The 25,389-nt window shown below is 39.7% G+C and overlaps 1 protein-coding gene across 7 annotated transcripts in view; it reads left to right on the top strand.

The window, feature by feature from the left end:
* The window catches only part of nkx2.2a (NK2 homeobox 2a), a 43,935-nt gene extending 19,194 nt beyond the window's left edge, over window positions 1-24,741 (top strand). Inside the window, exons 1-4 of one of the 7 annotated variants that reach the window (XM_051395581.1) lie at window positions 11,070-11,478; window positions 13,760-14,084; window positions 14,763-15,095; window positions 23,166-24,741. In XM_051395581.1, coding sequence (XP_051251541.1) covers window positions 11,428-11,478; window positions 13,760-14,084; window positions 14,763-15,095; window positions 23,166-23,356 — 900 coding nt within the window. In that variant the 5' untranslated portion in view covers window positions 11,070-11,427 and the 3' untranslated portion in view covers window positions 23,357-24,741. Of the gene's footprint in view, window positions 1-8,445; window positions 8,521-11,069; window positions 11,479-13,162; window positions 13,503-13,759; window positions 14,085-14,762; window positions 15,766-20,464; window positions 22,066-23,165 lie in introns of those variants that run through there. The other 6 variants (XM_051395605.1, XM_051395592.1, XM_051395567.1 and 3 more) reach the window with 6 other exon arrangements.
* Window positions 24,742-25,389: the final 648 nt, after the last annotated feature.

Below are 25,389 nucleotides of genomic sequence, written 5' to 3'. Positions count from 1 at the left end.
ACATATCTACAGATAGCTTAGCTTGCCAAAAAATCAAATAATAGAGCAAAGGTATACTCAATCATGTATTTGATCCACAATCAACGTATCTAGTTTGCTATAGAAATCATTCACTCTACATTCGCTCTGCTCGGATAAGGGAGTGAAAGAAAGCGGAAGGAAGTGAGTAATAAGGACAGCAAAGCAAACCAGGCAGAGGCCTATAAAAATACAGCTTCTTCCACTCAACAGCCCCCTCCTTGAGATGCAGATCATCCGTGATCACCTGATAGTTCCGGACACAGGGAGGGCTTAGCTCACGCTGACCTCTAAGAGACAGCCTAGCAACACCCTCTGTTCTCATCCCTCCGGACACCCACGCACTGCCTCTCTTCTTTGCCACCTCCCCCAAGCCTCCCAACCAGACCCTCAATCCTTGGAGAAGACCCTAGGCCAGTGGTGAACAAGGGGCTCCTGAATGGGCCTTGGCCTGGCCTTTGTCTGGCCCTACTGCAGAGTCCCTTTATTTACACAGTCTTTAACGTTGTATGTTTTCTTGTCTCTTAATTGCATTGGCCTTTACTGCCCCTTGGTAAATCAATACCATCTTTCCAATGACATCAGCAACTCTATTCAGCAAGGCCTTTCCAGGTGATGGGTGTTTTGTGGAAGAGCTGGTGGGAACAAGCTTTCTTTCCTCCCATCACTGACCCTATCCATATCTATCTCTCTCTCTCTCTCTCTCTCTCTCTATATATATATATATATATATATGTCTGTATATTTGTCTACGCACCCAACCATTACATACTATAGCAACATATCTGTCTATATATGTAGTGTATGTCTCTATCCATCTATCTAGAACCCACTATGCCTTTGTTGATTCCCAGTTGATGCACTCATGAGGACACGTGGTTTTTGGGAAGAGGGCGTGTCTTCCTCAGCTGCAGGCTCAGCAAGCTGGAGTCCATAGGTGAGCTCACTGCATGATAAGTCTGGTTGATGCGACAATCAGTGCCATCAAAACAATTTTGTCGACCCTTGACTCTAGAGGAGAGCAGCAGACAGAGGGAGTTGACATGCCTTTACCAATCCTGAGTGTGTGTGACCAAGCACATTAATCATAAGAGGTCTAACCCTCTCCTGTGTCCAATTCAGCGATGATTCTCTAGTGCAGCACCATGGCAATGTTTAGACAGAGCCGGACATAATTATCTTTTTGTGTACTTTAATAAGGAGACATCCGAGTGTTCAGATGACAGGGGCACACACACCACAAAACTACCGTACAGTGATATTATCCCCTTCATTCCGTGTAATTAAAACATAAATAATTAAATGCCACTAACTAACATAACTGGTATGCAAATTTGACGATTTAGTGAGTTGAAGAACACAGGGATTTTTTTTTGCCAAATGGGGACCATTTAAAGTTGACCTTTGGAAATGTTATTTTGAATGCAATGTGATGGTGCTGTTTAATTTGAAGAGGTACTTATCTCAAAGTCAACATCTTACTTCTGTTTTCCTGACGCACACTCAGTCACCATATATTAGTCAGTAGCCTGGCAACCACAAGAGTAGAGCTGTACCAAATGGATATGTTTGCAATATGACAGGCCCAGTGTGCTCCTTACCGCTGACCCTGCCTGCCATTTTGTTTCTGTCCTGCGAAGGTGTCAGTGATAAACGTTACCTTGTCTCAGCAGGTGTGCCTGGATGGAGGGCCCTGCCGCACGGAGGGGGTCACCAACCCCACAGTGTTTCCCCCATTTATTTGAATAATGGCCCATTAGGACGGCTGGATATCCAATGTTAAAGTAGCTGTATGTGTCTCCTAGATAAAAGACATAATTACCTGAAAGAGGGAGGATGTGTTGGTGCACACTTTTCCTCAGCTGGGCTCCAGGGCTCAGAATTAAAACACACTCCTACCATTAGGTGGCAGCAGAGAGAGGTGTAGGGGTTGAAGGCCTTGGCCATGGCTTACACACAAATAACACCACAACTGCTGTATTAATGAACTCTTAGTGCAGAACAGCCAAATGGAGTCAAGAAGTCAATTTCTGAAAAGGCACACAATGCCATTCAGTTGAAACTCTGACACATTAACATCATTTTAAAGCAGTCACATAGTGTATTGTGGATTTCCAACTTGGTGTTCAGTTCAGACATCATTGCAGTTTGTCCTTTTTGAATCAGGATACTCTTATTCATGTTTCAGTTCATATTTATTCAAATATGTGGCAGGACATTCATTCAGTTTCTAGATTGAAGGTTTATCTAAAACTACACGATGTATCTTTTTAACTATTTTCAGGCAAAGACTGTTCTCATTGAATTGCATAGTATCATAGTGAACAGAGAGTGGGCAATTTTTAAACCTTTGGCTTGCTGAGAGATAGAGTTGTCCTTTTTGGTCACCATTGTGGCTCCTTTTGCCTTTCATAATTCTGGTTCAAGAGAGACTTGCCATGCAGTCAATGGAAATGTGGATTGGAAATTTGGAGTGGTATTCATATGAACCAAAAAGATTGCCAATTAAAGATGAGTTCTTTATCATTTATTTGCCCTTGGGGTTTTATTCCTCAATTGCTATCACCTTATAAAAGCATCCTTTTAGCGAAAAGAATAGAAGCCCATTTTCGTGACCTCCTCTAATGCATTTCCATCCATCTTCACTGCCTCGAAAAAAGTTTTCACCTCTCCACAAAACATGTTAATTGCCATCGTGGGCCCAGCATAAAGAAAATATCTACACGTTAATTATCCAAATATGTTGGCAACCCATCTGCACACAGCCATTGAAATTACTAAATTGTGTTTTCTCCTTTTCGTCTTTCATTTTGGACACATTGTTAATCAAAAGGCTTCAAAAATGTGCAGATGGGTAATCCTTGTGTCTGCAAGGAGCAGCCTGGTTCAAGGTGAGTGTTTCATGCCCCTAAGCCCTTCTGTTTCTCTCCATTGTGTTGTTTAGGTTACATATCCTGATGGGATGTTTCGCAGTGCTCAAATAGGGACTTTCTTTGCACACGTGCAGACACACACACACACACACACACACACACACACACACGCAAACACACACACACACACACACACACACACACAGAGAAACTCATGCAGCCATAAACATGCAGGCACATGTACACTGCTCTACACACAACTATACACACACCTACTCACACAAAGCTTGGCCTTCAGTGTGCAATGATCATTATCTAAGTAATTGTCATTATTCGTGTAATTGCTGATTTTAAGCAAAGAAAAATGTTTTCCTTCATTGTGGAACTAACAGTAATGTTGAAATTCTAATCTTAAACTTCTTCTGTGCAATAAGATTGAAATTCTTAATGTCTGAGGTTTATGAGGCAAATAGCTGAGGATCAATAGATGGTGGTTAAAAGACATTCACACTAAGTCTTAAAACAAAACAAAGAAAACTCACCTAAACACCATTCATAGGCAGATGTTTTTTCCAAAGCTACGACTTATTATCTTGTAGAAATGATTCATGGTCATGACAGGCTTGGTCCCAAATGCCCCCAGGAACTGATATTTAATCTCACATTGATTACAACATTTTGTTGGATATGAATTTTGTTATTCATGAGTAAGTACGAGCAAGTATTCTCCAATTTTCAAAGTGAGGTGTAGTTTTCAAGATACTTGAGAGGTTGAGTGAATATGAAGGATGTTTTAATATGAATTTGGATTAAAAAAAATATTTTTTAATGAATATCACTTTTATTGCAATGTAATCTAAGATATTTTACTTTTAGTCTTTCTGTGATCAACACATCAACCAGAGCAAAACTAGCGGATGCAGTGGGGAACACCCATTAACTGGTCAGTTATTTAGGTATTCTGCACATCTCATGCATACAATATTCACTGCAAAAATGTTACTATATTGAATTAACATTATTGTTCTTCTCAAGTGCAGCAATTACCTTAAAAAAAGAAAAAAAGCCTTCTACACCTAATTGAAAACCAGCGTTGTTTGTTCAAATGACAGTACAATTGCATTGATTTTAAGGTCCCAGGTTGATATATCTGAATTATTTCAAACATTATTCAAACATCAGTTCTCACTGCAAATGAATTAATTGTTTGTTAAATGTCATTGTCTCTATATCTTAAATCAAGATTTTACTAAAACTACAGTCAAACATCATAGCAGCTGATCTTTGTTAATCAAAAGTCTACATCCTTAAATTCTTGCTGCATTGAAGTAGATTACAGTGTTACAGAGTTAGAGTGTGCATGCACTGTATGTCCACATGGTACTCAGTTCATGCAGTCATGCAGGTTCTCAAGTTAAAGTGGCTGCACAGCCAACCACACTGAACATAGCAGGCTACAGTACAGTGGTGATTCCTGCCTCTACTTTCTGTCACTAGGTGTATCTCTCTGAAGAATATGCATGATGTAGACATTTCAATGTGCAGAGTGTCAAAAGAAACGTCCAATACACCACATTAACAGTAATTTGTCAACCATTTGTCCTCCTGGTAAAATGTGTGGTTTCCTGAATCGAGTCTGTATTACTGTACATACAGTATGTGTTTTTCAGAAAGATAAATGGCCTTGAGACATCCCTCCTCTAATTCAACATGTTTTGTCCATGCAGCACTATTCAAATGCCAGAGTTACATTCTTCCTTTCCTACTTCACTATGGACCTACTGTTGAAGGTAACAGTCGATATCCTTGCAGAGCCTTTGAATCTTTGCTCCAAAGCTGTTCTGTGCAGCCGGAGTGAAGGCAAGGACGAGTTCACCCATCTTGCGATGATCTGTCCTTGACTCATGCCATATATTGTTTCAAAAAATGGACGAGGTCTTGAAAGACTAAAGCAACCCAACTATTGCTCTCTGCATTTCTTAAGTTCTCTCTTTATAAATTCACTCTAGTAGCAACTGGCTACCTTAAAAGAGTTGCAGTTCCATTTTACGCAGCGCCCCTCCTCAGCTGTAGGTTTTATTTACTACATGATTTAGTTCTCCATCCGTTTCAAAGAGCTCTCCAACGGAGAAAGCGTTTTATTGTTGAAGTTTTCATAACTGTGATTTGATATGGCTCCTCTGCTGCTTTCACCTTGGAAGATGGTTATTGTCCACAGTGTTGGAACTGATCCTGTCACGTGACCTTCTTGGCTATTAGGCAGACATAGCTAGTCCATATAATGCTTTTTTTCAGATGCTGAAGAAGAAAGCAGCCTCGCAGTCATATACCTGGTCCATGCTTTACAATTTCTTCAGTAATTTAAAGCTTTCATGTGTGAGGAATAAGTCCGGTTTCTTAATTAATATCCCTGCTCTCACATCCGTGGCTTTCTATGCTGCCCTTTCTGATGTTCCCGACTCAGAGGACGTATAGTTAAGCAAGAATTGGATGATGGATCAATTCTTCATTAGACCTATTATATGAAGCTTGCGGTTTTTCCGAGAGTCTGACCTTGACTGGAGCATTTGTTTTGTGCCCACATGCAACAGGGGCTAAAATGCGTAGAGAATGTGTCAGCTAAGTACTGTACTTTTGGCCCTTAGCCTCAGCAGCAGGGTTTACTAACAGCTATATGGCTCTCCAAGGCCAAGCACTGGCCTTGTACCAGATGCTTAGCTCTGGAAAAGAGGTATTGAAGTCTAAAGTTTTTCATGTCAAGTAATGCCCACAAAAGAACCCATAAATCCGATATTTTGATGGAAATATAAGACATATCACGAGTGCTCTGAAGGAACTTTTTTTCCCTTCACTCAGCTAACATTTTGACACAGCTCACCACTTCCACGCTTATTTGTTCCCACCCTCCTCTTCCTCTCCAGCAGGTAACATAACAGGGGCAAAAATGTTAAGACCGTTCGCCCTACACTCCACAGCTCCTCAAATTCACAATGCGCCGTTGTCATTTAAGGAATGGTAATATTCACTGGTGAGCAGAATTGGGCACTTTGTTGGAAAGCAACTCATCTCCTCTACTTTGCTTCATATCTCTTGAAGGGCTAAAAACACCCATTCAGTCGCCTTAACACCGATGGCTTTGGTGATCTAATGCTAAACCTCTCTAAGTGCGTGTATTTGTGAAGAAAAATTGCTAAGCCTTTCAAATTGATGGGCCTGGCTATCATCATGTATGAGTCTCAACCGTACAAGTGAGCCCTCAGGTTTAATCAAACTTTTTTTTTTTTTTTTTTTTTAAAGTGTAGCTTCCATGAAAATCAACCCAGTCTCCCTGGCATTTGTGTGTCGAGAAGCTCTCCATCTTTTCGTTCTCCTCGAGTGGTCGATACATTAAAACTTGAACTGATTGATTTCAGAATGCCGTGCCATCAGTGTCCTTACGCAGCCGTTAACTACATCTGAAGTATCTTTAGTCATCAGGCTTTAGGCCAGGGATTGATAATAGCTTGACCGGCAAGGCCTATCTTACCCATCCTTTTTCAGGAGGTCTTGTATTTAGCACCCAGAGCACTTGTGGCAAATCTCAAACAGCACAAGTGTATTCACAGAGCGGCTGAGTGGAAAGCTTTCCCTCATTCGTCTGAACCTCATGAATACATTCCAACTCTAACTAACTACTTTGCCTTAATGTGGAATTTCAAACGAGCTCTGAGGCCAATTTATTTATTTGTATTCTTTGCGTCTTAGCGATACTCTTGAAACACAGTGATGGCAGGGAGGATAATCTCTGTCTTTCATCAGCAAAGTGGCCCCGCACAAAACCCATCAGTAATGTATTCGCTATTGATTGATGGTCGCTCCTGCACTACTAGGCAACACCATTATTATCATGCATAGATTCCAGGCTGCCCACAATAAAATCATTGTCCTGATTTAAGTTACCCCCCCCCCAAAAAAAAGGTGTCATAATAGCACAACTGGTGTTTGCCTCGTATTGCTTTCTTCCTCAACAATTACTGGCATTCCCTGTCATCATCTCTACACCAGCCAGATACTCTTATGACTGTTTATACAGGAGAGGACGTTTTCTATGCAGGGATATGTTTCCAGTGTACGTGCAACAGGTGGAAAGAGATTTGCTGAAGAGAATCAAGAGGCGTTTGTGAAAATAATTCTAAATATAAAAAAACAAAATGAGGGATGGAGCAGTTATTTTCTGTTTGAGCAGCTGTGTTTAAGGCAGATGGCGGAAAATCAAGCTGATGGACAAGGAGAAGTTGTCATGTTTTCACTCATGTCCCATAATAATTATAGTTAAACCTGTAGCCTGTTATTTTCAGCCATAGTGTCACACAATGTTTTAATTATATATGCCTATACATATTACTATATATTGATTTTAGCTCATAAAGGCGTTGACTTCAGATTATCCAGTTTTAAATTAGTAAGTTAAATAAGTAAGTAAGTTACTACAAGATTCAACTGTGCATTAGGTTTAATAGTTTTTAGTCAATCGTTAATATTATTAATATTATTATTGTTATTAAAAATTAGATGTTACACCGTGCAATAGATTTTAGTACTAATATCCTAAACCAGACATGTAAAATATTTAATGATTATGTGTGTGTGTGTCTGTGTGTGTGTGTGTGTGTGTGTGTCTGTGTGTGTGTGTGGCATTTAGACAGTATATGTGTGTATATAGATATATCTACACACATATATACATGCATGAATATATGCAATTATTTTTATGATAATATTATATTATTATTATTATTATTGGTGTTTTTTCCACTAATGTAGATTATTTTTACGCCTAGTTAATGTAACACTGAGCACTGAGGTATTTATTTTCTTTCTGACTATGCGTTACTAATGATTATCGTCTGTGGCCTCGGCTCACACAGTTGCGGGTGTTTTCAGTGTCGACACATGGATCTATGTGGCAAACATTATGTGTTAGTAGTCTGCCTCAAGGGAGATGCCCGGGTCCCGAATCATTGTGAATTACTGTGACCTTGGTTATCAATCATTGTATCAGGGTATCTAATGTAAACGCAACCGTGGCGTGGATAACATGCCACATCTGCTCTTTGGACAGCGCTGCTTCTTGGTTACCAAGCGATTTATTAGAGAGCCCTGTGTGAGGAATAATAGGTCGCAGTCTAAAGATCAACCAGCAGCCCTTCCATAGGCGCACAATTATCTCTTAAACTGGCTGTTGTAACATTAGCATTCACCTACATTATACAGCAGATAGTTTGGTGTCTCAAAAGCATCCCAAAGAGAGAGAACTAGTTGTGCGGTTTAAAAGCAGCGTCCACAGGGAGCTGTGTTTGCGCTCAAGACCAATTTATTGCCGATGAACATATGGCCAATATTTTGTCTCACGTCATAGCAAGGGGAAAACAAACACCAAGCAATGTGAGCGAGTCAGCAAGAGCAGAGCCACTTGGCCAGCTATGCAAACGCTCTTGGACAATATGAGAAGAGGAGCACTTGCTTTCTGGGTATATAAACCACATCAGGCTTATCTCTGCACGCACTCCTGACTCCCATTTGGAGATATTTCATTAACTCTGCGCGCTGTCTTAACGCTGGCAACACATTCAGCCCCCCTCCAGTCTAGGTAAGCGCACTGGATGCTCCAGTCAGTTTGCATACAGTATTTTTCTGTTTTTACAGCCTAATAGACACTGCTTATTTCCTTTTTGCTGCTATTTTATGCGCATCAGCGCGCATCTTAGTCCTTGAGTCCATATGACTCTGATCTTTAACTCTGCTTTAAATAGGTTGCTTATTCGGGGTGTAGGCCTGTGTGTGTGGGGTGGGCATTCTGTGCTTGGCTGAACATGACTGTTGTGACGGTACACTGTGAGAGGGGCCTGCACCTGCATGCAGGAGAATCAATGCCTGAACATTAATTGGAAATATGTAAAAGCTGAATTCTTCACTATATTTAATCCGAAAATTCCCCTGGCTTCTCCAACAGCCAACAGCAAATCAGACATTATAGATAATACACAACTCAATCCATAAATGGTGCGCTCCTAGGTTTACACCATGCAGCCATACCTAATTTACTGAAGAACATCTGTGTGTCTTGATGTGAGATGGACGTTAGGGTGAATTTAACATGACTTCTTAAAACAGTCCTTATATCATAACATGTGTCTGACCCCACTATTTATAATGTTATTAGCTAAGTTGTCTAATTGGGTGCAAACAATAAGACACCCCCTGTTGTTTCTTAAATGTGCCGGTAGAGACCGCTAGAGCTCTACAGATGTCAACAGCTGTTAATGTTATTACTGCACTCACACACACAGGCTGCCTAACAAGGAGGACAAGTTGTCTGTACTTGTGCCATCTAGAGCGGGGCAGATCAGGTTCTCGTGGAGAGGGTGATTTATTTATTTATTTATATATCCAAATGTCCTACACATTTGCAAATAATAGTTGTCCCTTTTGATTTATTTGAAGTCTCAAGCCATTTCCCCCTGCTCCCCGCCAGTGTCTGTGCGATACTGAAATGGGAAGTGATTAAAAAATAATAAACCCCTTTTTAGCAATTCGTCTTACATAGGAAAAGATTAAGGCGAACGGCACAGCGTGGCATAAAATTCACCGTAACAAATAAACTGGTGGTTTAACAAATGAAGGCATCTCCTCGGGGCATGGCGCACTGCTATAATCTCGCCGTGACATGTTTAATCATTAGAGGAAAGGAGACGAATAAAGACTTTTGCCCGAGAGGGAAAGGTGGCTGAATTTCTGTGAAAAAAAAAAAAAAAAAATCGGGCTCCAAAATGATTTCCACCCTGAGGCAAAGTCTCCCCAGGCCATGGCTTAGCCCCCATAATAAATAAACCGGACCCGCTTTACCTGCATATTATATATAGGCTTTTAATCATAGAGGGAGGAAATCGGTCTTGTCACTCTGTACATTTATCATGGGCACCCTGAGGCAGGCGGGGTTACCTTTATCAAAGACTAACTCCCTGCCTGAGGCATCCAAACACGCTGAAATTCAGCGATTAAAGGAGGGAATGATCAACATTATTATGGATTCTCCTGCGGCATTCTTATTTGTGCATTCAATCGAAAGATTTATTTAATCAAGAATATAAAAAGCTCTTTCTTCACTTATTTGGGAACAATCGTGGGCATGAATTTTTAGGAGGGAATTATAATTAATCAGACGGGGCCCGTTTTTTGGGGTTCATCCGAAAAATTAATTGTTTTTGGATGAGTCCATTCTGCTGTACGTTTGATTGCAAAGCGGGGATCAGAAAAATGTAACGAGCTTTAATAATGAGCCAGTCAGCTCTGTTGCTTATAATATTAAAATGGGAGCACTGGCGAAAGTGGTGATAGCATAATTATAGCAGCAATGATCACATAAAAAGGTTAGTCTTGTGGATGCTGTGCACTGGTGCAGTTTTAAACACAAGTCAAAAGAAATACCCAATGAGAAATACTATTACAATGCATCGTTCTGGTGTCAGATCTGGAGATTTAGTGTCAGCTGAACTCAAATAAGCGGGTGATGGGAAGCACCAGCCCTGCGCCCCGCATTGTCCTTTAAATCCTGATGCATCTGCAGCTCAGAGGCCCTTCTTTACTACATCTTCTCTCTGGTTTAACACCCCCCAAGACACACACACATTTCACAACAGACACACACACACACACAGTCCTAACTGGGGATTGAGGATGATTTACCCACGGAGAGGGAACAGCAGTGGTGTCCAAACTTTTAAGTTTGTTTAAAACGGGATATTTAATTTTTACGACTTAATAATGACAAAAACAAGACAAATAAAGAGCTGATAATGACAAAAACAACGGAAATTGCATCAATAATAATAACAATAATAATTATCTCCACCCAGGAAGAAAAAAAATCAAAAAATATGGCACATATTTTTGGACTGAATTAATTTCGCATAAGTGTACATAATTGCAGCCTGAAAGCATCCTGAGCAGATCCACTGGACTGTGAACATTTTCCGGTGTTGGTCCCGTTAACTCGTCCTGCTCTGTATAAAACAGCCTGCACACTGGCCACTGTCAGAGCGAAAAGGCAAGCGGCCTGTTTGAACTACCTGTGAAAGTAAACAGGTAAACACAGAGCGATAGGCTCTCCAAGTGGAGTACGTCCACTTAGCCTGTGCACATTTACCTCTTCTTGCCGAAACCCTCGGCTCAATTGATCAAATAGTACATCCCCAGCAACTGGCCACAGTCTGCAGCCCAGTGCGCTCCCATGCACCGTCACCAAACCTACTGTGACTTCCCCCTTGTCACCGTGCCACACACAGCCAAAGCAAAGCAGAATGGCAAGGGTGATAAGCCTGTGTGCTCTAACACACCCTGATTGGGCTCCACACACTTTTGAGGTACTAAATAAGTCTCACTGAAATAATGTCCTGCATGGGCCAAGTGAGTTTCCCGATCAGATGCGCATAGAGGCTACAGCCTGGGCCATTCCTCCGTGGTGCGCAAAGCTCTCTGGGTGTCTGCTGTGGGCTGGATGTCCCTTCACATGTCGGATTTAGCTGTGCAGCATTACTTGGTGGATCAGGTCAGTAACCTCTCTCTCCCTTATAGAGGCTCAGGCGCAGCTCCAGTTTGTCCATATAGCCCAGTTGAGCTCAATGGAGCCTTTGTGGGATGTTGAGACTTGTGATTAATTCTGCCAGTCTGGTGAAATATTTACCTCAGGCCTGTATGTCAGGTGTACTCTTACATGGAGCAGAAACCTTAGAAGCTGTGCTCAAGAGATGGTATGTAAATAATATAATGCTAATATTGGTTATTATGTAATAATTGACATGTAATAATATATAATATAACATTTTATTTGTACATTAATATCTAATCTAAGTATACATCTATAATAATAATAATAATAATAATAATAATAATAATAATAATAATAGCAATAATAATAATAATAATAGCAATAATGTGCTACAATTAATTCAATCAATATAATTCAATAATCTGTGAAACTAAAAGAAACTAAAAGACACTACACAATATGCCTGGCTTCCCTTCGAAAAGGAGACAGACTACTGTGTAGGTTGTGTGTGTGTATATGTGTGTGTGTGTGTGTGTGTGTGTGTGTGTGTGTGTGTGTGTGTGTGTGTGTGTGTGATGTGTCTGTGTGCGTGTGTGTACTGAGATGAAGGACTTTCCTTAATATTGTGGAAGGATCCAGGAATTGAATGAAGAGATAGTCCATTGAAAGCAGTTGAATGCCATGACAACTAGGAACAACCTCAGATTTATTCCAAACAGTTAGAAAGCATTGTGCACGGGGCGTCAATCATCTATTATTTCGCCCCTGAAATAAATGCAAAAACTGCGGCCGGACAAAAGCTTCCAACAGGACCCGGACATTTGTCTACATTTCCCCCATTGTCTGCAGCTTAGCAATCGGTTTGTATTTGTGTTTGCCCGGGTCCGACCACCCAGGATGCGCAGAGGACTTGCTAAAAAACGTGAAACATTGTCACCCACATCACATACTGGATAGGAGGCAGAGGGAGGAGAACGAAAGGGAAAGTCTTGAAGGGGAGGAAAATAAAGTAACCAACAATGATACTCGGATCTCCACAGAAAAAAAAGCAAGATGGAGCACTTTAAAGGGGGCTCTACACAAGCAGAAAACAAATATTAGGATTTGATGCCATGATGAAACTAAAGAGATTTATTGAGAAAAAATGCAAAATAAAATGTTTAATTTATAACAGTATAATTGCATGATAAAGTATACAGGACATGTATACATAAACTAATAAAAAAAAACAGATTTAGGCCTCTATTGTTTTATATTGTGAGCCTGGACAGATACGCTATTAGACAGGGGTTGTTAATATTATTATGATTATTATTATTATTATTGGTAATTTTATTATCATTATTATTATTAATTGTGTTATTATTATTACTGCTATTGTTATTGTTGGTTTTATAGTCTCCATTATCAGTATCACATTTGGATAGGCCTAATGTCTTAAATACTTGCTTAGCGTTTTCAAACAAACAGAGTCCTGCTTCAGTTTCAACACAGCCTCTTGTCCTTAAGCCATGGCAAAAATATTGACACAAAAGGTTTACATAAATTATCCCCGAATATTTGAACAATAGACGCTCTTCCTCGTGGTTCCCATTCCTAAAAACAAAGAATAACTTTGTGCACCGAACCCCAAAATGTGTTTTTTTTTTTTTTTTTTGTATGAATATATTTGTGAGGAAAGCAAAAAAGCAAAAGCTTCAGTGGGAGCAATTTGTTAAAACGGGCTTTTTAAGTATTGTGAGTATAAAGCTACTTGGAGGTTCTTTGTATGTAAATAGGGTGTAAAAAAGGCCCTCCCCGTCTTTGTAATTAATTGACACGTTATACCACTCATCATGCTCTGAAGCACCAATGGTAGAGGCTCGGATCTCCCCAAAACCCACAATTTCACATCTGCAAACACTGTCTTCATCCACTTGACTCCTAAGACCCGCCCACACGTGGCCAACCTTTCGCGTTTTTTAATGCTTTTTCACTGCAGGTTCATGTGTTGAGACCAACCTTATATGGACTGATCGGACAAGGTAATGGCTTATTTCCCTCTAGCACCCAGCAGTAGCACAGTATCCATGAGCCACATATAGCACTTCAGCCACTTTGGCATTCTTCCTGGACTTACAGACACTGAATCCACTGCTACTTGCTTAGGCAATGGTTATCCACAGTGGCTGCTTTGACTGTACTTCAGCGTAGAGCGACTCTTAGGCTACTCATCCTATTTTTCCTGAAACATCGCCTCTGCTTTCTTTTTCTTTTTTCTTTTTTTTTTGTTTCAAAACAGCGGATTGTCCGAGAAGCTGGTGCAGCAACTTTTCCCTGCATATTCCCCCCCCACCAGAATATGTCGTTGACCAACACAAAGACGGGCTTTTCTGTAAAGGACATTTTGGACCTTCCTGACACAAATGACGAAGAAGGATCTATCACCGGAGCGGAGGAAGACACGGAGGGATCGGAGACCACGTCCACGACAAAAAACACTGGAGTTTTGGTGCAAAGTCCTCTTGAAAACGTTCAAAATCTGCCTTTAAAGAACCCCTTTTATGACAGTAGTGACAATCCTTACACACGATGGCTTGCTACTACGGACAGTATTCAATATTCATGTAAGTAGAGTCTAAGAATCATTCTAGATCTTGCTGATAATGACTTATGTGATATTTCCAAGCTATGCGGTTACATTAAGCCATAATTGATGACATGCAGCCTCCTTTTCCACCCTAACGATGCCCTTGGGTGGCGTGCAGCATTCATTTTTTATGCACCGTGCTCGTCTTGAGGCGTTTGCAGCTCAGTAAATGCATGCAGTGTTTTAAGCTCAGCGCACTGTGCATTGTTAAGAATTTGATCGATAAAGCACCGCGGATAAACACGGAGGCTGTGAGTTATTCAGAGTATAAGCACGGTGTGAAAAATAAGACAGCATTCTGTGGGGCAGACAATGCACCTTTTAATGCTTTACTGAGTCGCTCTGCTTGTGCACATTTGGGGCTGAAGTATTTTTATTTGGTGCTCTCCACTTCAAAATCACGCCTGAAAGTTCAAATTAGACAAAAGTTCCTGGTGTTTTATTGCTTATGTCTTTAAAAAATATGACATATCTTGTATATCTCTGAGTAACTGACAGGTGCTCAGTCATTAACAGGTTATTTTTCCTGTTACGCAGCAGCTCAATTAATTACCAAATGCATCTAAACTTTTGATTGATGATGGCTTGAGCTTTTTTTTTTTTTTTTTTTTTTTATAAATGTCTCTAAGAACTTTACAACATAACATTTTGACAGTGTTTCTCCCGTTTCTTGCCGCAGTGCACGGCCTATCCGCCAGCTCTCAGGACTCGGCCAAGTCCCCGGAGCCGTCCGCGGACGACGAATCGCCGGACAACGACAAGGAGACCTCCAGCAGCGGCGGCAGCGACTCCGGCAAGAAGCGGAAAAGGAGGGTGTTGTTTTCCAAGGCGCAGACCTACGAGCTGGAGCGCCGCTTCAGGCAGCAGAGGTATCTGTCCGCCCCGGAGAGGGAGCACCTGGCCAGCCTGATCCGCCTCACCCCGACCCAAGTGAAGATCTGGTTCCAGAACCACCGGTATAAGATGAAGAGAGCCCGGGCCGAGAAAGGTATGGAAGTGACCCATCTCCCTTCTCCCAGGCGGGTGGCCGTGCCCGTCTTAGTCAGGGATGGAAAGCCTTGTCACACTCTTAAAGCTCAGGACTTGGCGGCCACTTTTCAGGCCGGGATCCCCTTCTCGGCTTATAGTGCCCAGTCACTCCAACACATGCAGTATAACGCGCAGTACAGCGCCGCGGCCACGCCACAGTTCCCCACAGCACATCACTTGGTGCAAACGCAACAGTGGACTTGGTGAGAGAAATTATAGAGACTTGGCTTCGAGGCACGATAGGGAGTTTCACCACAAAGCAAAGAAAAAAAAATAAAACACAAAAACAAAAGACTTTTCATTTTTGCAGCTTGACTCATATATATACTACCATTTTTATTCGGGGCTCATGTGTGCGCCGTGTTTACATGTTTTCGTTAAGAGAACTGGGTCCAAACCTCTCCCTTATAGATTTTATTAAGAATGTCAATGCTCTTCTTGTGAAATTTTTGTAAAGTATGTTGTGTGTTGGTTGTAGAGATGTTTTCCTCTTTTTTTTTTCCTTTTGTCCCTTCGTGTTATTATCAGCACGTACAAACCACTTTATAATTATAGAAATTTTAATTTCTTGCTTCTTTTATGGACCGAAAAAATATTTATGGCCATGAATAAACACTGGCAACTTTTCAGCTATTTTCCTTTTGTTTTTATTTCCTGTAAATATTTTGTGGCACATGTTTGCAAAACCTAGAGAGTTTTCGGGGGCGTAAAGCTGAAGATCGGCCTATATATATATATATATTTACAAATTAAATTAAAAATGAGGGAGTGATTTTTGGCAAAACGTTATGACTGCCGTGTCATGTAAATAACAGTGCAGCCGCGCGTTGATGACTAAATATCAAATTTTTTCCAAATTTTTTAAATAAGGCTTTTAAAATAAAATGCTGTGTTTCTGAAATAAGGGTTTGGTTTATATAAGTGTCCTATTTGATTTGATCATCTTTGAAAAGGCATCGCTAAACATCATAATGAAGTCGGGGAGCCAAACACTACATTGTGGCACAGAATGGAGCTTGACTCTGGGAATAAATCTCCAGCGCACTTCAGTCCTTTCTTTCTAAGCAAATTTAATCCGGAGAATATTTTCTTCTGAATCCGAACACCTCACTAATAAAGAGCCTAAAGTCACTTGTGAAACGGGACTAAAATCCACTCACTTAATATAAGAGGGCTTCTCCACATAAGAAGCTTTTGAGTCAAAAGCTCTCCTTTTTGTCAGCATCCCCAACCACTCCCAGCCTTGGGTGTAAAGTGGTAGACCGTGGGGGGAAAAAATCGTTTAATGCAATAAATGTTTTGTTATCTTGTTAAGCGCTAAACTGCAAATAGAGCAGGAATAATCAATGAGTCGCTAGCCTTCTTTGTTTAACAGCGGTCAACTAAAATAGGCACGGCTTTGAGGGGCTTTAACCACCTAATAAAGCTATTTTTTATGTGATCACATAACGCGTTAGCAATGATATTCCGCATTAAAATATAGTTTGCCCTGTTAGTTTACCATGATCTTTAAGGTGGAACCAAAACAAGCACAAATGGCTCCCCAGAGCTCCGCAGCGCACTGCGGATTATCAGACTCCAGTCAATATCTTGGGTAAATATGATAACCTAGTAGAAAAATCTATGCATTTTGTTTGTCCCGGGACAAAAATCTTTCAACAGATGTTCGAGTCGCCCCTATCATCGCTGAACAAACAGCTAAATTGGGCAGATTTGCTAATTATTTACAGAATTGAGTCTCAAGGGGCTACTGCTTTTGTGGGCGACACAGACTCAATTTGTCCCTGACAGAAAGGTTTTGTGTCTCACCACTGGTTGAGCTTGTAGGTCAAATAAATCAGCAATTTCCTCGTAGTTTTCGTTTTTTTATGCCTTTGTCGATACACAAGAAACACACAGCGTTGCTTATAGCCGTGCCAATAATCGCTTATAGCGCAGTTATTATGGGGAATCGATGAGAGGAGAAATGTGATATGAGACGGGGATTTTTACAGTGTGCTGCAAAAGGCGGTGGTAAAGGATTGGCGGTGTGTGATTGGATTTTAATGAACTCTTGCTGCTATTCTGGCTTCTTTAAAATAAAACTTAACAAAATCTTTCTTTAAAAACAACACCAACATTTAAAACTTAATGAGGAGAAGAAGAAAAAAACGTCGAGGCTGTGTCTTGGCTCTTTGCCTCAGATTGTGTTTCTTTCTGATGAGGCAGTTTTGTGACTCTATCATTGCATAATACAGTAAACACCACACAACACAGAGACAAAAGCCCAGGCCTGGTTTTGCTGGATGTCAGAGGCGTGCATGTTAACGAGCAGCAGGAGTGGGGATGCAGACAGTGTAGATAGAGAGACTGACTGAGTTTCTTGGTGCTGTTCAGAGTCAGGGAGACGCATCCTTGGGCTTTTTGTCCTGCCTGTCACTTGGTGCCATTGTGATCTTTGCTGCACACGTTGTATCCCATATGGGCAGCTGGGCTCGGACAAGGAGAAAAGGATCTCTTACAAGCCCCAAATTGTATCAAGCTTTCAAATAAAGCATTGTTGTCTCTCAAAGAAAAACGAATTAAAAATTCGTGCTATATCTATTCTGGTCAAAAAAAGAAGCCCCATTCACAGATAACAGGGAGTCCTTCTTCCTTGATAGAGCTATGCCAACAACAGCCTTCTCATTTCTCTTTTCCCTCTCTCCCCCATTCTCCAAAGTGAAAGGCCGATTATTGTCTGTCCTCAAAAGTCTCTCGTCACAGCGCAAAAACTATTTTTAATACTGGACAGTGTTCTTCCTTGTTTGCTTTGAGTCCCGCTGGTATGCGTAGGCTAATTTCTAAAATAGACACATGGAAAAAAAAATAGTTCATCCATTTATTGATTTCCGGATCAGGTGTGAAACTGAGCCACTGTGCATGTTCTGCACCAATTAAAGATTTCACCAAATCTTTCCTAGATTTTACGCCAGCATGGTACTCTTCTATACCAAGGCGCCTTTCATGCTGGTACCAATTACAGAAACATGCAAATAGTACAAGTGATTCATCTAAGAGGTAAATGTTAAAGCTCCCACTTGCATTCTAATTTTATCTCGTGAATCCGATGATCTGGGAGTGATGCTGTGGGATGCAGATGTTTTTCCATGGGAACAAAAAGTGGGGATATTTGCAGGTGTTTAGTGGACAAATGCGCCAAGATCTACTGCCGTTGGAATTACCTTATGAAAAGGGCTTTTGTATTTCTAAATATCATATTTTATTGTACATTTATTTTTCTAGATTTTTTTTGCATCTCATTATATCTTTTATATTTAAAAAAAAAAAAAACCCGAATCTGGATCTTTGCTTCTTTTCTTTTCATATTTATTGCAGATTTAAAGGCATTTTTTAGCTCAATTCAAATGATTTATCCGTGCATCCTGGAATGCCCTGTTGTGTTTACCGCCAAAATAAAGCCAAAATAAAAACGTTAGCCGAGTAAACCCGTTTATGGTAAACTTTTACGGTGACCAATATTCGCTTTGCAGCCATGTTTTGTCATTAACGCACCAGAAAATTACACTACCCCTCCACCAGCTCAGCAACAGGGTCAGATTTATCGGAAATTGCTTTTGGCTGCTTGAAGGGATAAAGCAGGCGACATTAAAACAAGCATCTTGGCGTGCAGCATAGTTCAACCTGCGTGGATAACACTATTATATACCTGGGAATACAATACTTGAGGAAATATGCACTTGGGACACCATGGATCTTCGTCATCCTGCCCATTTGAACCTCGACATGAATCATTTTTCTATCATGCACATCGCCAAATAAACGAGGATTTCAAAGCTATAATAAGCGGTGCTTTTCATTTAAAGGAAGCTATCTGGGTTTTATTGCCTTAAAGGAGATCCAGATTAGATTCGCCACAGTGCCGATATTAAACAGAGAGAGAGAGTGATGGAGGGAGGGAGAGGCAGAGCAGGAATTGTTGCGCCGAGCTGCCACAAGATGGAAGCAGAGGTCTGCAGTAGGCGTCATGCAGCTTTTTTTTTTTTATACCTGCAAATGTCTAAACAGTCCAACTTCATCTAATTCCAGCACTACAAATTACTGCAACAAAATTATATTCCAACTGCTGGAATTAACGTGTTTTTCTCTTTTTTTTTTAAATGAGCAGACATCCCAGCAAACTTGACTGTCTTTTTAAGTGCATGATTGCGGTTTATGACATTGTTATGGATCTTGAGAGCATAATCATATCGCTCTTGAAAACAAACTAGACTCGATGTAAACAGTCCACAGGCAATTAGCAGTATCCATCCATTCCAAACTTAGAGAGAGAGAGAGAGAGAGAGAGAGAGAGAGAGAGAGAGAGAGAGAGAGAGAGAGAGAGAGAGAGACTGGGTATTTCCACGGTGTGGCGCAATTGGATAGGGGGACAAATATGGTACAGATTAATTCACTTCAGTGAAAGTGAACAATAGAGCTGAAGTGAGGTTTTCCAAGGAAAGTCTTAGCTCAATCAGTGTCCTTGACAACAAAGAAGACTTTGAGTCAAATGTCCTCGGCAATATGAAAAACTGAATCCTTATCACTGCTATTTCTATGTTAGAACTGATCAAAGACAGCTGTACCTTTTGTAAAAGGCATCACATCCAACAAAAACGACCACAAATATTCTCTTGGAGCACCCACGAACAAGGTCAACCAGAATATCTGTGGGGGCAAATGGCTCTCTTTAAAAACAAAATATTTCTTACTTATAATCACATCTAGAATCTACTAGCTTGTATTATTTTAAATGTCTATCACGTCCTGCAGTTGTGTAGACTTACTTTCCAGGCTGCAAAGTGCCTGAGAACCATCATCTCCTCATGCGGAGCAGAAGTATGCAAAGCACTGCAAAATGGGTCAAATGACAAAATAAAAGGCTACCATCTTTATGCACCTGCTCAGTTCAGCATCAGTGAGCTTGCGCCTGTAGGGGGCCTCATTGGGTTAGAAAGCTGCACCAGCGGGGGGTGGAGGGACGCTGAACATGATGGAGGAGGAGTGAGAAAGGAGGGAAAGAATTGCTTTAATCTGCAAGAGTTTTTACCACATTAATATGGCTGGTGTGTGAGGAGGAAAATACACAGAAAGAACAACACATCTGCACATTACAACAGCATCATAACCAGATAATAATATTTTAAATACTGGTCAAGGATTTTGTGTTTGGTTTAATGTATTTGTGGGGGAAAAAAGATAGAAATGGAAAAGTATCATCTCAAAAATCTCATTAAAATATCTCCAAATTAATCACCAGCCTGCTTTCTAGTTGCTGCTGACATCAGCAATGTGTGTGTATTTGTGCAGGTGGCAGGAGTTTATTAGGGTGCATATGGTGCTGTGTGAACCACAGCCAGTCCACACACAGCGAATCCACAAGTTTACTCAGTGGGACGGAGCATCTACAGAGCATTGTTCACATCAGCCTCCCATCTGCATGAGAAGAACCTGGTGAGCTGAGAGCTGACTGACACACACCAGCTATCTGTGGTTAAAGCAGGGAAGAAACAGAAGAGCTGCAGCTTGATGACAGTTCAAGGAAAAAGAGGAAGATACCCGCTGCGGCATCTTTGAGCATCTCCAACATCTGTCATGTTGTTTTTTATTTTGTTTAATAAAAACAGGATTCTTTTTTGTTACCTCCCCTTTGAATTGTATCCAATTCAGAAGCAAAGAATAGTCATTTATACTGTGAATGGTTAACAAAGATAAACTATAAAACAGTCTATGCCTGCAACAGGTTTTATTTCATGACAAATAAGTTAAATTCATAATCAGCATTGCACTGTGTTTTTTTCAAATGCATTCACAATTTCTAGATCTTCTTTCATATATGTAATTTATGGAATAATTGCTCACTAATAAATCCCCTCTATCTCTGTCGAGAAAATTTACAAAACAAAATCTTGATGCTCATTTGGCAGTTGAATTTAATTTAGTGGGTAAATATAAGAAGACAAAATTTAGTGTGTAAAATTGAAAGGGGGAGAATAACAGTCAGTAAAGCTATGATCATAAAACTATTGTGTCATGCAGTGTTTTATATATACCTCATATTTTACATCTGTATGACATGTATCATTTGAATCATTTGCATGTATCCAGTAAATAAACATCCTTACAATATTGTTCAATTGGTTTTACAATTATCTCTCTCTGAGGTGTTATAGCACTCGCTTTTAGCTCCTTTTCCTCATCAGCAGTGTACAGTGTTGTTCTTTCACATGCATGAAAACATGGCTGAGAGAGGAAACACAGAACCCATTTGCTTAAGCGTCCTTGTCTCCATGTAAAGATTTTTCACAAGCTTCTTTTGTTACGAGTATAACGGGGCAGATTTTTAGCTCCTCTCATGTACAATATCTGAAATTGAGGACAGGACTGAGGAACACATTCTGTCAAAAATCCTTTGTGACATTTTTCTGAATGCTGAAATCCTTACAGTAATATTTGACAGAGTCACAGAACAGGATCTTATCACACTGAAATAAACAGATGTGTGTTTAGCTTCCATTCTTGCTTCCTTGGACAAGACAAAACATGCAGCAGTGTTTTGCTGTGGGAGACGCTGATATTGCAGTTTTGTTTAAACTGTGGTAGTGGTAGGTCTGAGTTTAAAGCACTGCAGATAATCGGCGGCCAGTTTGGAGTCATTTTGTAAAAAAAAAAAAGGAGTAAGCGTCAAGGTTCTTGACTTTGCTGAATGCTGAGATTAAGAAAAACAGCAGAGTCTGCAGAGTACACACTGAGACTGCCATGATCTGATCTGGTAGAGTGAGTGCTCAGACAGAGAAGGAGTGTTTTTCTTCCCAGGTACCTTACTCCATCTGTCTACTAGTATTCCATGACTACAGCCATGTAAAAATGTAATCAGTATGGTAAATGAAATAAAGGACTACAGAAAATCATGCTGGCATTTCATTTTGGTCCATCTTTTTCTACAGAGTGGGCTTATAATGCACAGAATGGTCATAATTAACATTTGAAAGGTTATGATACACTGTATGTATCAATGTCACCGGTGCCATAGCTTCATTATACATTTAATTATACCGAATGGTAGATTTCATAGTGTACAGTTGATAGTCCATCTATTTCTCTTCTCTCGTCAATGACAAAAGAACGCAACAGTCAGTGAAAAAAGGTTGTTGAGAGCTATTGATAACTAAATGTCAAGCAGAATTGTTTCATTCAGTTTCCTCCTGATCGGTGTGCAAACTCTGGTCCGTGACTGGAACAAATATTTATAGGCTATATATAACCATTCACCCATGACTATTTCTTAAAAAAAAGTAACAGTTCAGGTATACTAAGTGGTTCTCATGCTGTCATATCAATGCACTTTAAAGGAGTGATAAGACTTTCCTGAAAGAAAGCTTAAATAAGAAAAAAAGTGGATCAATTTAGTGCCAGTGTCTACATTATGTTTGAATTTCACACAAATTGTTCAGTTTTCTTTTTCAATTTTGCATTTAAGGAGACATGTTCATTCAGTTGCTTTTGTTCAATTTGACGTTTTAGACTTTCAATGTCATTGTGCAGTTGAACTAAATTAAACCAAACAAGAGGGAACTAATATCATTGATACACAAATTTGTGTTTACTTTCTAATTTATGTACAAGATCAGATATATTCATGTGGTTTCATGTCATTGTTATTAATGTAATTGTTTCCCCTTTTCATTTAAAAAGCTAAAAGAAGAGGACCAAAAATTACATATGACAAACATGTCATGTGCCGAAAAATTAATGTTCACGTCTTTAATTTATAAAATTTGATGATGTAGATAATGTTGCATTTAAATTGATGAACATTTTCTATCTCTTGCAGGTAAATTTATACTAACAATGCATTATAATTAATATTTTGAGCCAACTCGGCTCAAAGTCCTCTGTCTCTTGCATCTGTGAGTTCTTCTATTAAAAGTTGTGCTGCTGTGTTATGAAATGCAAAGTGCCATATGGTCTTATTTCCCTTTGTCTTCTCTTTCTCAATGTTCCATCTTAGGACTTGAATTGTCTTGTATAAAACCCACAGTCCGCTGCAGTCAGATGGGCTGGATGGGGGACAGCGCCAACAATCAGGTTCCCAGAGTTGAGTGTTTATGCCTTTCACTTAATGGATTGTCTCACCTTCTTCAGAGGATGAACATGAGGTGCTTGAGATGCCAGCACTGCAAATGGATCCTGGGGCTTTGAGCCTGATAACAACCAGCCGTCATCTGTTTCAGACATGCTTCAATCAGCATGCGTGATGATCAAAGAGCAACAATGTGGCAGCAACGTGTTTTACCAATTCAAGTTGCCTAATTAGCTTCCTGTTTAAAGAGGATGTAAAATATGTGTAGCAAGTTGTGCCTATCATGTGTTTGTGCACTTGTACCCTGTGGTGAATTTATAATGTCTTTTGGAGCTTAACTTCACTGAATGTAAAATGAATAAAACAAAAAGCTTCTCCATGATATTACTTTTTGTGGACTTGCTTTGATGAATATGTGCAGTATTTCAATACTGTCTGTATTTGCCAGAATGCCAAAGGCAAATTTCCATTTCAATGTATTGTAATGGACAATAAAGTTCCATATCTTAATATGACTGAGCAATGCTCTGTCTGACTTAATTGAAATGTAACACATTCAGTCTTTATGCTCCTTATGATATGTGAGATTTAAGCAATAAATTTCAACTTATTGATCTTCTAAACGTCACAGATAAAACCCACTGGCAATGTTTACATATCAAAAAAGCAGTGTACGAGCACAATGCCGTAGCCCACCGTCTTTTGGGATTTCTGACACTGGTACTCTGTAGAATAAAATCAACTCAAATTAAGTAAAATTACAAAATCCCCCCAAATCAATCACTGATGGCTCATTCATGGCTGCCAGTGCCAATTGCACCTGAGTAAGGCATGAAAACCCTGGGGTACAGCACAATGAGAGACACAAATTTTTTTCTAATGAAATTCATATGAATATATATCTAGGAGGGTTATGCTTGGACTTTTCACCTGCTCTTATTTCTTTATATCTTGACTACTTTAATTGCTTTCAGCGTGTGAAAGTCAGTCAGTCAGCTTTGTCTCAGCAGTTACAGTACTTCAAAATTCAAGCAGCAAGGCTACTCACTGTAGAGAAGAAGCCAGGCCATGTCTCCTTTATTAGTCTTGCTCCACTTATTACAAATAAAATACAAAATATTTTAAATGTGCTTTTAATTTAGTTTTTTTCTGCATGGTTTCACACCAGTTTATGTTTCTGACATTCTCGGTCCCCCTGTACCTCCAGGCCCCTCATATTCTCTGTCCACTGTCTCCTCTCCTGTTAAAATCCCATGGAGTGGTCAAGAAGTTCCCATTGTTGCCCAGATTGTGGATCAGTTTATTCTTTCACTGCCAGGTCTTCCACTGCTATTGGCATTTTTATATTCATTCTTGAACCCAGCACTTTTACTTTGGAGTCTTCACAAATGTAAATATCAATACATGATTGTTTCTATTCTATTTTACATTATGTGTTTCTGTGCACTGTGCTTTTTGTATTTTTACAATGTATTTATTGTCATTTTGAATTTATCTGAATGTATTTTTAACTGTACAGAACTTTGGTCAAAGTTTGTTGTTTTAAAATGTGCTATATGAATAAAATTGACTAGCCAATAAAATAAATGCCACCATGACAATCCTTATTTTTTACAAAAGAAGCCATAAAGTTTAAATCACAGCCTGTACTTGTCACATTGTATTTAAAACATGAATACAGTATTATGTAGCACAAATAACAAAACTATATATATATATATATATAGTATATAAACTATATATAGTATACTATATATACTATATATTCTGTATATATGTATATATGCATATTTACACAAGTACTGTACTTGCTAATTTCATGAAACTTGCCTTTACTCCTGCACATTTCAGGAGGAAATACTGCACACTTCATTCTACTAAATTTATCTCACTGTAATGGAATGAGTTACTTAGCAGAATAAGACACAACATGCACGATGCACTGCTGTGGTTTAAACCACCACACCACAGTGTATGGAGTAGTTCACCTCAGTGCAAGGAACACCTATGGTATTAAAAAGCAGTAACACACTTAATAAACTAACCATTATGAAAATGAATGTCTTGTGACTCTAAAGTAAATCAGACAGCCCATTGCTGTCATGTTGGTAAAACAATTATTGCAGGTATAATGTTTGGATATGCTGTATGT

This window comes from Dicentrarchus labrax, unplaced genomic scaffold (genome assembly GCF_905237075.1).
Source record: "Dicentrarchus labrax unplaced genomic scaffold, dlabrax2021, whole genome shotgun sequence".
In the NCBI taxonomy this organism is placed as follows: domain Eukaryota; kingdom Metazoa; phylum Chordata; class Actinopteri; family Moronidae; genus Dicentrarchus; species Dicentrarchus labrax.
Note: the sequence above shows the minus strand (reverse complement) of the source record. Positions and strands in the feature narration are given on the sequence as shown.